General features: G+C 40.1%; 2 protein-coding genes across 2 annotated transcripts; both read right to left on the bottom strand.

Annotated features, from left to right (window-relative positions):
* Positions 1-772: 772 nt before the first annotated feature.
* On the bottom strand, positions 773-13287 carry LOC122686103 (10 kDa heat shock protein, mitochondrial-like). Its single transcript, XM_043891209.1, has 2 exons — positions 13281-13287; positions 773-1219 (listed from the first exon to the last, which is right to left on the bottom strand). The coding sequence occupies exon 2, from the start codon at positions 1187-1189 to the stop codon at positions 881-883; it is 309 nt and encodes a 102-aa protein (XP_043747144.1). The 5' UTR covers positions 1190-1219; positions 13281-13287; the 3' UTR covers positions 773-880.
* Positions 13288-15041: 1754 nt separating this feature from the next.
* LOC122686104 (60S ribosomal protein L36-like) lies at positions 15042-15412 on the bottom strand. The gene has a single exon (XM_043891210.1). The coding sequence runs from the start codon at positions 15385-15387 to the stop codon at positions 15163-15165; it is 225 nt and encodes a 74-aa protein (XP_043747145.1). The 5' UTR covers positions 15388-15412; the 3' UTR covers positions 15042-15162.
* Between the last annotated feature and the right edge of the window lie 633 nt (positions 15413-16045).

Genomic DNA, 16045 nt, shown 5'->3' with positions numbered 1-16045 from the left:
TCTGTTAGTCTTTTCTGTTTCTCCAGTTGCAGCGAACAGGGGCTACTCTTTGTGCTGTGCTGGGGCCTCTCTCGTTGTGGAGCATGGGCTCTGGGTACGTAGGCTTCAGTAGCTGCGGTTTGTTGGGCCCTAGAGCATGTAGGCTCCAGCAGTTGTGGCTCACAGACTTAGTTGCTTTGCAGTATGGGGGATCTTCCCAGACCAGGGATAGAACCTGTGTCTTCTGCATTATCAGGCAGATTTTTTTTTTTAACCACTTAGCCACCAGGGAAACCCCCTTCTTTGCATTTTTACGAGCTGTGAACCATCAGTACTTTGCAGAATTTCCTCATTTTCCTAAAGCATCAGGATAACAGTCCTTCCTGACTCCCTTCAGCTCCCTGATTTCAGTGTTTGTCTCTACTAGCCTGTTTCCTTAGTAGCCTCCTGCCTAGGTCAGACTTTTAACTCTTTTGCATCAAAGTTCTAAATAGACAGGAATCTCCCACAGAGGAAATGCTGAGTTATCTATAGCTTCTCCAAGCTTTCATTATTTTCTAGGATCAGTTCAGTTGCTCAGTCGTGTCCGACTCTTTGCGACCCCATGGACTGCAGCACACCAGGCTTCCCTGGCCATCACCAACTCCCGGAGCTTGCTCAAACTCAAAGTTTGAGTCAGTAATGCCATCAACTCTAGGATACATTCAGTAATTTTTCTAGGATACATTCAGTAATTTCGTTATATAGTGTTTATGGTGCCCAAAATTCCAGCTAACTTTTTTTTTTTATATCCTTAGTTTATTATAAAAGAGAAACATGGAGATTATTTACATGATGAAAGATTTCAGAACTTCAGTGGAATGGGCGGCTTCACGTGATGCCATTTCAATAGTGACTTATTTCAGTCAACATATTTCCCAAGAATGTCACCATCTCTAAATAAGAAATAATCCTTGTCGTCTAGAACTACTTTGGTGCCTCCATATTCGGGGAGAAGAACTTTATCTCCAAGTTTCACACTAACTGGTTCAATCTCTCCACCCTTTCCTTTAGAGCCTGATCCAACAGCTACCACCGTTGCTTGCAATACTTTTCCTTGTGATTTTTCTGGAAGCATAATGCCTCCTTTGGTTACAGTTTCGGCTGCACTTCTTTCAACTAATACTCGGTCAAAGAGGGGAAGAAACTTTCTAAATGCCTGTCCTGCCATGACTCCGGCTGCCGCAGCTCGTATTCTGCACTCACGCCGCAGGCAAAAGGACTCCAGCTAACTTTAAGGGAGCCATGGATAAAGGCATTGTAAATGGCTTGTTTACCTTTCTGGGTTGAGATAAACATTGACATGCAATGTATTGTTCCTAAGCACCTCTGGCAATGTCTAAAAATGTTTTCTTTTTCTATAGAAATCAAAGTCACTTTTTAAAAGCCTACCGTCACTTTCTATGTTTCTCTGCTGGTCTTAGGAAATCAGCTTTGGGCATCCTAAAACTAATTTTGTTATCACCACCCATGGAAATGCCAGTTAGGCTCTGAGGAATTTACCTAAATGAGTCAACCTTTATGCATGCTTCACTTCTGGTTATTTTTATTATCAAGTTTTATCATTTATATTTTGTTTTCTCTTCAGAATCCTATGAAGAAATGTCTCAACATTTAAATATTGACTTTTTAAGTGTCCTTCAATTTAAATATCTGAGATTTTACATATATTCCAAACGGCATTTCAGAATGAGGCTGCCTGAAGTTTACTTTTTTGTTGTTCAGTTGCTGGGTCATGTCTGACTCTCTGCAACCCCATGGACTGCAGCACACCAGGCTCCTCTGACCTCCATCTCCTGGAGTTTGCTCAAATTCATCTCCATTGAGCTACCTAACCGTTTCATCCTCTGCCTCCCCCTTCTCCTTTTGCCTTCAGTCTTTTCCCAGCATCAGGGTCTTTTCCAGTGAGTCAGTTCTTTGCATCAAGTGGCCAAAGTGTTGGAGATTCACCCTCAGCATGAGTCCTTCCAATGAATATTCAGGGTTGGTTTCCTTTAGGGTTCACTGGTTTGATCTCCTTGCAGTCCAAGGGATTCTCCAGAGTCTTTTCCAGCATCACAATTCAAAAGCATCGATTACTTTCACCACTAGACACATGAACAACTGAGTGTCGTTTCTGCGTTGGCCCAGCTACTTCATTCTTTCTGGAGCTATTAGTAATTGCCCTCCATTCTTCCCTGGTAGCATATTGGACACCTTCCAATCTGGTAGGGGCTCATCTTCCGGTGTCATTTTTGTTTTTTTGCTTTTCATACTGTTCATGTGGTTCTCCAGGCAAGAATACTAAAGTAGGTTGCCATTTCCTTCTCCAGTGGACCACATTTTATCAGAACTCTCCACTCTGACCCATCTGTCCTGAGTGGCCCTACACAGCAATGCTCACAGTGTCTTGGAGTTATACAAGCCCCTTTTGCCAAAACAAGGCTATGATCCATGAAAGGGGAAGTTTACTTTAGAAACTGGCATTTATTTAATTTTTCTGGTGCTTCTGTGCTCCCCTGTCCCCCGCAAATACTATTTGAAATCTTAATGGATGACAATGTATACAGAAACACAAATGAAAAAAAATAAGCTTGGCATATCTGGGAAAATAGACTAGAAAACGTTGCTCATTTGAAAGTCAGAATAAGCTTCTTTTATCTTGAGATTAGGGTCATGGTAGATGGGAGGAAGGTAGGGGAAGAGGGCTGAGTAAGCTACTATACAGTTTTGCATGAGAAAATGTTGTACTTAACAGAAATGAAGTATAAAGTTCAAGTACTATGCATGTACTCAGATGAGGCAACGTTGATATTAACCATGGAAGGTTGAATCCATTTTTAAAAACAAAGATTTGGGTGCTCGGTCTTCTGAGCACAATGTCACAAAACTACAGCTTTCTGTTTACTCTTGTCTTTCCCATGAGGCTGTTAGTTCCTTAACTGTGTAACTTAGCTGTATGTGTGTATATAATATATGTATGTATCATCCCTCCAACCCTGTCCTTTGGGGGCTCTCATACCCTGTGTCTCTGAGATACTCTGGCCCAACCAAAATTGAGAAGGAGAAGTAATTTTGTCTGCTGCATTTGCTAGGTTGGACTGTATTATGAGTCTGGTCCTATAAAGGGCCATCTTTCCTGGCTGTATGAAAAAACTGTGTACAGGAGAAAAGGAGAAAACATACCAAGGCCGGAGAGCTCAGAAGTCAAACCGGAGTGAGCCCCGAGGATACGTGAAACCTTGAATACAGCTGAGCCAGTTTCACACTGTACTTCCTAGTTGTGTGTGAGTGAATTTCCTGATTTGTCTCAGCTGGTTTAAATTTGGCATCTATAACTTTGTTAACGGAGATAAACTAAGGCAAGCATGAATTATCAGAAATTAAGTCAGGAATAGCAGAGGAACTGTGATTTGAAAACAAGTGCTCCAGCAAGCTGCAGGCCAATCTACTGAGGGCTGTTTTTACTGGCAGGGAGTGCAAAGAGGGGGATGTCCAACAACCATCCAAGCGGTGAGTTCATTGCCTTGAGGATGGAGAGAAATTCTTGGCGGATATTCATTGGTTAGGAGATAAATCTTGGTTCTGTGAATCAAGTGTTTATGGGAAACGAATCTCCCAGTTCTTCGGAGGGCACATTGATGAGATTCTCTGTTCGCTCTTTTTCCAGGTATATTTCACATTTTCTTAGACTGTGATATTTAGCTATCTTTTATAAGTCAGATAACATTGCTGTGTTCCGTTGACCAGTGGTTCTTTGGGGACTGTTTTTTTCAAAATGAGAGGAGGTGTGGGACCCAGGTGATAATTTTAATGAACCAAGGATTCTCTCCCAGATGTTTTTGTTCCTCTCAATCTGAAATATTTGAGTTGTTTTAAATTGCTTAAACCTATTCTGCTATGTAAGCAATACTTTCATTGTTTAAAATTTTTCATCTTTTAATTCCTAGTAAATTGTTCAAGAGCAAACTGGTGAACAAGCACAGCGTCTTACAGTCAATTCACAGATAACATCTGTTCATTCCTGGGAGATTTGGCAGATTTAAAAAAATTTAAGTGACCACTTTGTTCTAAAATACTTATTTTTTTTTTTCAGTCAGGGATGCCACTTTGGCTGTTTGTCAATGAGTGCCACACTTTTTACTGGTTATTTCATGTTTAAGCAACTTGAATAGGTTTTCTTCAAAATAGAAAACCCCAAATTGTAATAGGATGATCAATTTTTATGGCATATTCCTTAAAAAAAAAATTATAAGCATCAGAGTGTAAAAGCAACATGTGAGAAGCATTGTGTGTTATTCTCATTAATTTAGTCTGCTAAGAGAAAAGGTCAGAAAGAACCTAAATGTTCATCACACAGCCTCAATTAAATACATTATGACAAATTGAGAAAATGGAGGAAAATTTGCTGTTAAAAGAATGAGGTAGAACGTGTACGTGATATGGGACACAGAATTTAAGATAGACAAGGTCTCTGACATTCTCATGTCCACATTAGGATCACATATTTCTATTTGTGAAGTTTATTAAAGTGTTTCTCTAAGTATATATAAAAGTATAATTTTAAAATATGCTTGGGCTTCCTTGGTGGCTCAGCGGCAAAGAATTTGCCTGCCAATGCAGGAGACACAGGTTCGATATTTGAGGAGCAGCTAAGTCTGAGTGCCACAATTATTGAACCGGTGATCTAAGGAGCCCGGGGACCAAAACTACTGAGCCCGTGAGCTGTAGCTACTGGAGCCCACGCCCAGAGCCTGTGCTTCCCTGTAAGAGGAGGAGGCCGCCACAGTGAGAAGCCCGCCCACTGCAGCTAGAGAGTAGCCCCTGCTCCCTGCAACTAGAGAAAAGCCAACACAACCAAAAATAAAATCTTAATTTAAAAAATTTTAATGCTTATGTATGTATATGTACATATATACACATATATATACACGTATATATAAACACTCATTTATATGTGTATATATAAAATGTTTGCTTTACAATCTTCTTGAAGTATACCAATAAAGTGCTATAGTGACTGCCTCTGGGGAAGGGGAGGGGAGTCTGAAGTAAGTCGGAGCCTTCCTTGTCTACCATTTGGGTACCATACACATATATTATCTTTTCATCCAAAATAAATTAGTTTTCACCAAAAATAAATTACTTTTAAAATAACTTTCCAATAATTATAGCCAGTATTTGTAACTTTCACTAAATATATAATCACTGTTAAGGTAGAAGAGTCATTGTGGTTGAAAAATTGTGGGACCATGACTAGAAATACTCATTTCCCAATAAATCTGTTTGCTTCTGTATGATCATATCTGGCATTTGATAATACTCAAAGTGAATAAAGAGTGCCCTGTAGAACTGGAGCAAGAAGTAATCCAAATTAAAATCATGAACACAGAAGGAAGGGGAATGTTATTAATATTAAAGAAGTACAAATAAAGATAGGCAGGTGAGAATTTTTGGTCCTCACCAATAAAGCCAAAAAAAAAGGGAAATACAGTGAGTTCAAAGGAGATTTAGGAGTCAGCATTGGAATAGTGGTCAGGTGGTCGAGCAATTTCTGGTACCAAATATTATAAGATCACAAACGCAGAAAGCAATTTATGAGAGGAAGAAGAACAAGGCTTCCTTCAGCATCAGGCACTATGGAGCCTCTGCAGGAACAGAATGGACCCTCCACCCCAAATTTGGTTCTGATGTCAAGATTAGTGCCACCTCCATGACACCAAGAGGTGTGAAAGATTTATTATTCTTCTAACAAGACTTTCTGGAGAGAGCAGAGGAGGCTCCCAAGTTGATTCAAAATGGCTTGAGAACAAGCAGAGGAGTGGTGTGGGTTTTATCATGGTTAGGGGTGAGGTCAGGGTGAAGCTTCCTGCAGTGAGATTTGAACTTCCTGCTGGCGCCAAGGAGGGAGCGCCCGAGCTGTCCATCAGCTTGCCCAAGTGTGGGACACAGGAGTAGGCTTACAGGCCTCAGAAGTCAAACATCATCAACCAAGTCAGACTCTACTGCACAAGGTCCAAAGACTTTAGCATCATTTTCCATTACTCCATTTTCATGTGGAAAAGATGGAATGGAACAGAAAATCCTGAATCTCTCCTGCCTTATGTTTTAAGATTGGTAAAAAGGAACTATGGCTCTGGAGAGAAAGAAGATAGGCAGTGGGCAGTGTGGAAAAGGCGTGGGGAAATGAGACAATTTGAAATGCCGGGCACTCTCAAACATGACCTAAGGGATCTATGAATTTGCAAGCAAGGTTGCTACTATGTCAGAAAGTGGCTACAAAATTTGAAGTTTGAGACAAAGATGGAAACTCATAGGAGAGGTTTTATACCAAAAAATAAAAATAAAGCACCCTGTTCATTTCAGTATTAAATTTGTTAACTTATATCCATTTTGCTTGGTAAATATTTGAGATGATAAAATCATTATAAAATCAAAGCTAGAAAATGTCTCTTGAACAAGAAGGGAAACATGGTCTCTCTAGAAGAAGAGTAGGGAGGTCAACGGTCAGTCAGATACAGAAATTCAGCAAGAAGGCAGTCAGTACACCAGGGCTCATGCTCCCAAACAAGACAGGGCACATGCGGATCTCTTGTCTTGCCACTTATCCCCTGAGTAACTTTGAGTCAACAAGTAACTTGATTTTTTTTTTTTTCTTTTTTAAGCCTTAGTTACCTCCTCTGCAAGCTGGACACAATACTAGGACTTATACAGTGGTTGTAAGGATTAAATTAGATAGTATATATAACCTACTTAGCATAGGGTATGGTATTCAACCAGTGCTGGTATTAATGTTAATATAAAAAGATTTTGAGAGTACTTAGCAAAAAGTGGAGAGTGAGGGTGGCTCTGTTTTGGAACATACATCATCTCATTTAATCCCCATGACAACACTGCAAGGCAGATACCATTACTATCTCCACTTTACAGATGCTGAAAGAGAAACAAAGGTGTTCTATCACTGCTCCAAGATAGGTACTGGTACCAGCATCCAAGTCCAGGTCTTCATGGCTCCAAAGCCTCCAGGCTGTCCCACACCAAGATGCTTTTCTTTGCTACTCATTAATGGATACGTTTCAAGTGAGACAGAAGAGGAAGAACAATGGCCCTTAGAAAGAATAGAAATGTGAAAGTTTACAAATGTGTATAGTCAGAAGAATGGAACCAGAATGTAAAATACATTCGAGAATTTTTTTTTAAAAAAGGATGGAAAAATAATGGCCATAAGTATATTGTGTTTTTTTAAAAAAACTGCAATGCTTTTGGAAATTTCTTGGCTAGGTGATGGAGGAAACTGTAAATGTGTAAAATGTTAAGGACAGCTTTTATAATTAAAACCTGTGAGAAAGAGATACGAAATGGCTTTAATAAAATTAAAGGCACTTTATCATGAAGATAGTATTAGAAATGAAGTATCCTTTAAATGCTTCTTGATAAACTTGTAACTAAAGCAGGTTTTAATTGCCATAATCTTTTAACTGTTTTTTTTTTTTTTAAAGACGAGGTTGGTACACAATAAATGGAAAGAAGGCATTTACCCAAACAACTCCACTTACCTCATTTCCGCATTCTTGTTGTTTTTGTTGATTTCGTTGGTGGCGGGGGAGGGGAGTGGTCTCTTCAAATGACTTTTCCAAGACAATCTCAAAGGACATCATTGTTATTTGGATATACATACAAAATTTACACCAATAGCAACTAACCTTGATCCTAGTTTTTAATATTCCATGCATCTCACAGCTTGCTCCTCACTTTAAATTCCTCAACATTTAGTTTCTAAAGAGCCACCATGTTTGGAATTGAGCTGCAGAAAGAATGTGATGAGAATACAAGATGAAAACAGTAATTGTGTACTGCAATTCCAGAATATTATAAAGGCCAGTCAAATAGCAAAGTCCAAGCAAGAGAACAAGTCTTGGTGTCCTGTCCTCTGGTTCACCTGCTTTTCATGATGCTCCCTGAGACATAACCCAGCCCTCTCTGCATACTCCTCCCCTGTGTTCTTAGACTTACATCCAACAGAGAACTGTACTCCATGGTAACACAGGCTCTCTGTAAAGACTTTTCATCCATTTGGAAGCTATGGCTGAGGTAGGAGGATAAGTAAAGAACAGAATTTTTCCACCTGACTTCTGTGGATGCTGGAGGCTTCCTGCTTATTTCTGTAAAATGAATCCAGATTTATACAGAGTAGTTTTATACTGGGTTGGCCAAAAGGTTTGTTTGGGTTTTACCATAACATCTTACAGAAAAACACAAATGAACCTTTTGGCCAATCTAGTATTTCCACATTAGAATATAAAAGTAGAATAGACTTAATCTTCCTCAGAGACACAATTTAATCAATTTGTCAAGCTGGGTATCCTACTTGTTTATGTACTATTCAGTTCAGTCACTCAGTCGTGTCTGACTCTTTGCAACCCCATGGACTGCAGCACACCAGGCTTTCCTGTCCATCAGCAACTCTTGGAGCCTACTCAAACTCATGTCCATTGCGTCAGTGATGCCATTCAACCATCTCATCCTCTGTCGTCCCCTTCTCCTCCCACCTTCAATCTTTCCCAGCATCAGGGTCTTTTCAAATGAGTCAGTTCTTGCATCACGTGGCCAAAGTATTGGAGTTTCAGCTTCAGCATCAATCCTTCCAATGAATACTCAAGACTGATTTCCTTTAGGATGGACTCCAATACTGAAACTCCAATACTCTGGCTACCTGATGCAAAGAGCTGACTCATTTGAAAAGACCCTGATGCTGGGAAAGATTGAAGGCGGGAGGAGAAGGGGACAACAGAGGATGAGATGGTTGGATGGCATCACTGACGCGATGGACATGAGTTTGAGTAGGCTCTGGGAGTTGGTGATGGACAGGGAAGCCTGGCGTGCTGCAGTCCGTGGGGTTGCAGAGTTAGACATGACTGAGTGACTGAACTGAACACAGTCAAAGGCTTTCGCATAGTCAATGAAGCATAAGCAGATTATTTTTGGAATTCTCTTGCTTTTTCTGTGATCCAGCGGATGTTGGCAATTTGATTTCTGGTTTCTCTGCCTTTTCTAAATCCAGCTTGTACATCTGGAAGCTCTGGGTTCACATACTGCTGAAGCCTAGCTTGAAGGATTTTGAGCATAATCTTGCTAGCATGTGAAATGAATGCAATTGTATGGTAATTTGAACATTCTTTGGCATTGCCTTTCTTTGGGATTGGAATGAAAATTGACCTTTTCCAGTCCTGTGGTCACTGCTGAGTTTTCCAAATTTGCTGGCATATCAAGTGCAGCACTTTAATAGCATCACTGGAAGGACTGATGCTGAAGCTCCAATACTTTGGCCACCTGACGCAAAAAGCCACCTCACTGGAAAAGACTCTGATGCTAGGAAAAGTTGAGGGCAGGAGGAGAAAGGGGTGACAGAGGATGAGATGGTTGAATTGTATCACTGGCTCAATGGACATGTGTTTGAGCAAATCTAGGAGATAGTGAAGGACAGGGAAGCCTGCCACGCTGCAGTTCATGGGGTTGCAAAGAATCAGAAAGGACTTGGTGACTGAACAACAAAAACAACCACATTTCAGTGAGTGTATAGTTGTATCCAATTAGTTTATTTCCCTAATGACTAATATTGAGCACTTTGTAATATGTTCATTTGTTTGCATCTCTTTATTCTGTTAAAACTTTTTGCCTATTTAAAAAATTAAGTTATTTTCTAAGACACATGTACCCCAGTGTTCACTGCAGCACTGTTTACAATAGTTGGGACATGGAAGCAACCTAGATGTCCATCGGCAGATGAACTGATAAAGAAGCTGTGGTACATATATACAATAGAATATTACTCAGCCAGAAAAAGAAACACATTTGAGTCAGTTCTATAGAATGAGGTGGATGAACCTAGAGCCTATTATACAGAGTGAAGTAAGTCAGAGAAAGATAAATATTATATTATAACCCATATATATAGAATCTAGAAAAATGGTACTAATAACCTATTTGCAGGGTAGCAATAGGGATGCAGACATAGAGAACAGATTTGTGGACACTAAGGGGAGGGAGAGGGTGGGGGAAATGGGGAGAGTAGCATGAAAACATACATACTACCATATGTAAAATAGGTGGTGGGAATTTGCTATATGACTCAGGGAACTCCAGCCAGGGCTCTGTGATAACCTGGAGGGGTGGGATGGGGTGGGACGTGGGAAGGAGGTTTGAGAGGGAGGGTACATACATATACCTATGCCTGATCCATGTTGTATTGAAGAAACCAATACAATATTGTGAAGCAATTTTCCTTCAATTAAAGATATATTTTTTTAAAAAATTAGACTTTAAAAAAAATTGGAAGTACTTTATATACTCTGGATAGAAACCCTGTATCAGATGTAGGCCCTGAAATGGTTTTGTAGTAGTTTGTGACTTGTCTTTTTTCTTTTTTGCAAATATTAGATGGGGTTTTTTTTAAATAGAAATACAGTTGACTTACAGTGTTGTGTTAATTTCTGCTGTAAAGCAAAGTGATTCAGCTGCATATATATACACATTCTTCTTTATATGATACTGCATTGTGATTTATCACAGATATTGAATACATCAGTTTTCTGTGCTATATAGTAGGACCTTGTTTATCCATTCTGTATATTAATATGATAGTTTGCATTTGCTAACCCCAAATTTGCCTTCCATCCCTCTCCTACCCCACTGCCCTTGGCAACCATAAGTCTGCTTTCTATGTCTGTGGATCTGTTTCTGTTTTGTGGGTAGGTTCATTTGGGCCATATTTTAGATTCCATATATAAGTGATATCATGTGGTATTTGTCTTTTTTTTTTATTTACCTCACTTAGTATTGATAATATCTAGTTCCATCCATGTTGCTACAAATGGCATTATTTTGTTCTTTTTTATGGCTTAGGTAGTATTCCATTGTACATATGTACCACATCTTCATACATTCATCTGTTGATGAATGTTTAGATTGTGTCCACGTGTTGGCTATTGTGAGTAGTGCTGCTATGAACAGAGGGGTACATGTATATTTTCATATTATAGTTTTGTCTGGATATTTGTCCAGGAGTGGGATTACAGATCATATGGTAATTCTATTTTTAGTTTACTGGGGAACCTCCACACTGTTTTCTGTAGTGGCTGTACCAGTTTACATTCTCACCAACAGTGTAGGAGGATACCCTTTTCTCCAGTATTCGTTACTTGTAGACTTTTCTTCAATGCTGTCCATTCTGACTGATATAAGGTGGTAATTCTCTATAGTTTTGGTTTGCATTTCTCTTAATAATTAGTGAAGTTGAACATCTTTTCATGCTATTGGCCACCTGTATTTCTTTTTTGGAGAAATGTCTACTTAGGTCTTAAGTCCATTTTTCACTTGGGTTGTCTCTATTATTGTTGTTGAATTGTATGCACTGTTTATATATTTTGGAAAGTAAGTCCTTGTCAGTTATGTCACTTGCAAATATTTTCTCCCCTGTTTTGTAGGTTGTCTTTTTGTTTATGATTTCCTTTGATGTATAAAACTTATAAGTTTGATTAGGTCCCATTTGTTTATTTTTGCTTTTATTTCTATTGCCTTGGGAGACTGACCTAAGGAAAATATTGCTACAGTTAATGTCAGAGATATTTTGCCTATTCTCTTCTAGGAGTTTTATAGTGTCATGTGTTACATTTAAGTCTTTAAGCCATTTTGACTTTATTTTTGTGTATGGGGTGAGGGCATTCTAATTTCACTGATGTAGCTGTCCAGCTATCCCAACACCACTTGCTGAAGAGACTTTTTTCATTGTATATTCTTGCCTCCTTTGTCAAAGATTAAGTACCTTTAGGTGTGTGGGTTTATTTCCCTGCTCTCTGTTCTGTTCCATTGATCCATTTTTGTGCCAATGCTACATTGTTTTGATTACTGTAACTTTGTCATATTGTCTGAAATCTGACACAGGGTTATGCCTCCTGCTGTGTTCTTTTTTTTTTTTTCTTTCTTTCAGATTTGCTTTGGCAATTCTTGGTCCTTTATAGTTCCATAGAAAGTTTAGGATTATTTTATTTGTGTGAAAAATGTCATGGGTAATTTGATAGGGATGCTTTGGGTAGTATGACCATTTTCACAATATTAACTCTTCCAGTCCAACAGCATGGTCTCTCTCCATTTTTTTGAATCATCTTCAATTTCCTCAGGGCTTCCCTGGTGGTTCAGATAGTAAAACGTCTGCCTGCAATGCAGAAGACGCGGGTTCAATCCCTGGGTCAGGAAGATCCCCTGGAGAAGGAAATGGCAACCCACTCCAGGACTCTTGCCTGGAAAATTCCATGGACAGAGGAGTCTGGTAGGCTACAGTCCATGGGGTTGCAAGGAGTTGGACAGAACTGGGCGACTTCACTTTCAATTTCCTTTATTAATGTTTTATAGTTGTCAGCATATAAGTCTTCTACCTCATTTACTACATTCTTCAGCCCAGGGCATCTCAGGTCTGGCTCTTCAGGGCACTGCCATAGTGACCCCCAGTAGTTCCACAGCCAGACTTTGGGTCTAACCATGGTTTGTCAGACATGGCCAGACTTTGGGACTAACCATGGTTTTGGTTGTTTCTTGTCTGAACAACACAAGAGAAGACTCTACACATGGATATCACCAGATGGCCAACACCAAAATCAGATTGATTATATTCTTTGCGGCTAAAAATGGAGCAGCTCTGTACGGTCAGCAAAACCAAGACCAGGAGGTGACTGTGGCTCAGGTCATGAACTCCTTATTGCCAGATTCAGACTGAAATTGAAGAAAGTGGGGAAAAACACTACACCATTCAGATATGACCTAAATCAAATCCCTTACGATTATACAGTTGAAGTGAGAAATAGATTTAACAGACTAGATCTGATAGAGTGCCTGATGAACTCTGGACGGAGGTTTGTGACATTGTACAGGAGACAGGGATCAAGATCATCCCCAAGAAAAAGAAATGCAAAAAGGTATAATGGCTGTCTGAGGAGGCCTTACAAATAGCTGTGAAAAGAACAGAAGCAAAAAGCAAAGGAGAAAAGGAAAGATATAAGCATCTGAATGCAGAGTTCCAAAAAATAGCAAGGAGAAATAAGAAAGCCTTCCTCAGTGATCAATGCAAAGAAATAGAAGAAAACAATAGAATGGGAAAGACTAGAGATCTTTTCAAGAAAATTAGAGATACCAAGGAAACATTTCATGCAAAGATAGGCTCAATAAAGGACAGAAATGGTATGGACCTAACAGAAGCAGAAGATAATGAAGAAGAGGTGGCAAGAATACACAGAAGAACTGTATAAAAAAGATCTTCATGACCCAGATCATCATGAGGCTGTGATCACTCAGCTAGAGCCAGACATCCTGGAATGTGAAGTCAAGTGGGCCTTAGGAAGCATCACTACAAACAAAGCTAGTGGAGGTGATGGAATTCCCGTTGAGCTATTTCAAATCCTAAAAGATGATGCTGTGAAAGTGCTGTACTCAATATGCCAGCAAATTTGGAAAACTCAGCAGTGGCCACAGGACTGGAAAAGGTCAATTTTCATTCCAATCCCAAAGAAGAGCAATGCCAAAGAATGCTCAAGCCACCACACAATTGCACTCATCTCACATGCTAGTAAAGTAATGCTCAAAATTCTCCAAGCCAGGCTTCAAGCAATACGAGAACCGTGAACTTCCAGATGTTCAAGCTGGTTTTAGAAAAGGCAGAGGAACCAGAGATCAAATTGTCAACGTCCACTGCATCATTGAAAAAGCAAGAGAGTTCCAGAAAAACATCTATTTCTGCTTTATTGACTATGCTGAAGCCTTTGATTGTGTGGATCACAATAAACTGTGGAAAATTCTGAAAGAGGTGGGAATACCAGACCACCTGACCTGCCTCTTGAGAAACCTACATGCAGGTCAGGAAGCAACAGTTAGAACTGGACATGGAACAACAGACTGGTTCCAAATAGGAAAAGGAGTACATCAAGGCTGTATATTGTCACCCTACTTATTTAATTTATATGCAGAATACACCATGAGAAACGCTGGGCTGGAAGAAGCACAAGGTGGAATCAAGATTGCTGGGAGAAATATCAATAACCTCAGATATGCAGATGACACCACCCTTATGGCAGAAAGTGAAGAAGGACTAAAGAGCCTCTTGATGAAAGTGAAAGAGGAGAGTGGAAAATTTGGCTTAAAGCTCAACATTCAGAAAACTAAGATCATAGCATCCAGTCTCATCACTTCATGGCAAATAGATGGGGAAACAGTGGGAATAGTGGCTGACTTTATTTTTCTGGGCTCCAAAATCACTGCAGATGGTGACTGCAGCCATGAAATTAAAAGACGCTTCCTCCTTGGAAGGAAAGTGATGACCAACCTAGACAGCATATTAAAAAGCAGGACATTACTTTGCCAGCAAAGGTCCGTCTAGTCAAGGCTATGGTTTCTCCAGTGGTCATGTATGGATGTGAGAGTTGGACTATAAAGAAAGCTGAGTGCCGAAGAATTGATGCTTTTGAACTGTGGTGTTGGAGAAGACTCTTGAGAGTCCCTTGGACTGCAAGGAGATCCAACCAGTCCATCCTAAAGGAAATCAGTCCTGAATTTCACTGGAAGGACTGATGCTGAAGCTGAAACTCCAGTACTTCGGCCACCTGATGAGAAGAGCTGACTCATTTGAAAAGACCCTGATGCTGGGAAAGATTGAGGGCAAGAGGAGAAGGGGACGATGGAGGATGAGATGGTTGGATGGCATCACCGACTCAATGGACATGAGTTTGGGTGAACTCCGGGAGCTGGTGATGGACAGGGAGGCCTGGCATGCTGCAGTCCATGGGGTCGCAAAGAATCGGACATGACTGCACGTCTGAATTGAACTGTCTGTTTAAAGGAATATTATCACATCTAGTATGAGTGAACCTGTCATACAGAGTGTGATCAAATCACTCAAACTGGTAATGGGCTAGGACTTTATCAGCCTGACAAAACAAGTTGTATGGACAGTTTTGTGCTTGCTTGTAATAATGTGTTTCCTTTTTTTTTTTTTTCTGGAATAATTTATTGTGCACAGAGGGGAAGGGCTTGGTCCTTCTTGGCTGCCCCTTTCCTCCTGGCAACCAGGATATTGCTCAGCTCCTCTCTCTTCCTCTTGGTGCAGACATGTGTGCCCACCCTTTACTTGATGAACTCGAGGGCCCATGTGTCCTTGGAGACCTTGAGCAGCTCCATGGCCTGTTGCTCATAAGGGGTGAAGCCGCACACCTCCCAGATCACGTCCCGCATGAACGTGGTGTATTTGCTGAGGCGCCCGCAGCAGCGGCTGTGCCTCGGCTTGCCCACGTTCGCGGTCACCTTGCGGCCCTTGTTGAGGCCCACAGCCAGTTGGTATCGCAGAGCCATGGCTGTTGTTCTTCAGTGTGCTGCAGCGGAAGTTGTAAGAACGCTTAACAAATACATGTTCTAGGCAGAATTTGATCTAAGACTTACTTTCATTGTATCCTTTTAAACAAGGTTGTGGGGAAACAGCTAACTCTCAGCCATGCTAAACTTAGTATTTTTTTGCCAGTAGAATCTCTTAAGAGCTGTACATTGGAATCATTGTCTTGAATCAGCTGGAAATAATTGGATGTATATTTTTAACAGCATGAACATTTTTCCATTTCCTATAAAACACCCTAAAACACATGTTCTTCTACCTCTTAGAAGGTCCACAGTGATTATCCAGATACTGTGTCTTCCTGAAGCCTTACCAGTCCTCTAGCAGATCCTATCCCCTCTCAGTTCCGATAGTATTCAATCTGCATATCACTGCATTTCAAAATTTGTCTTTGTGGTTCACTTCATACCACTTGATAGACTAAGTTTCTTAAAACATTTTTTTTTAAATTTTTTACCTTTTTTACCCTTTCATCTATTTATGTCACCTCCCCCATTCTACTACCACTGGAACCATCAATTCAGTCTCTATGAGGTCAGTTTTTTGGTTTTTAGTTATTGTTGTCTTGTTAGATTCATTGTTTAAGAGAGATCATGCAGTATTTGTCTGGCATATCTCACT

The sequence above is a fragment of the Cervus elaphus genome, chromosome 29 (assembly GCF_910594005.1).
Source record: "Cervus elaphus chromosome 29, mCerEla1.1, whole genome shotgun sequence".
NCBI lineage: Eukaryota > Metazoa > Chordata > Mammalia > Artiodactyla > Cervidae > Cervus > Cervus elaphus.
This window is presented reverse-complemented; position numbering and strand designations above follow the sequence as displayed.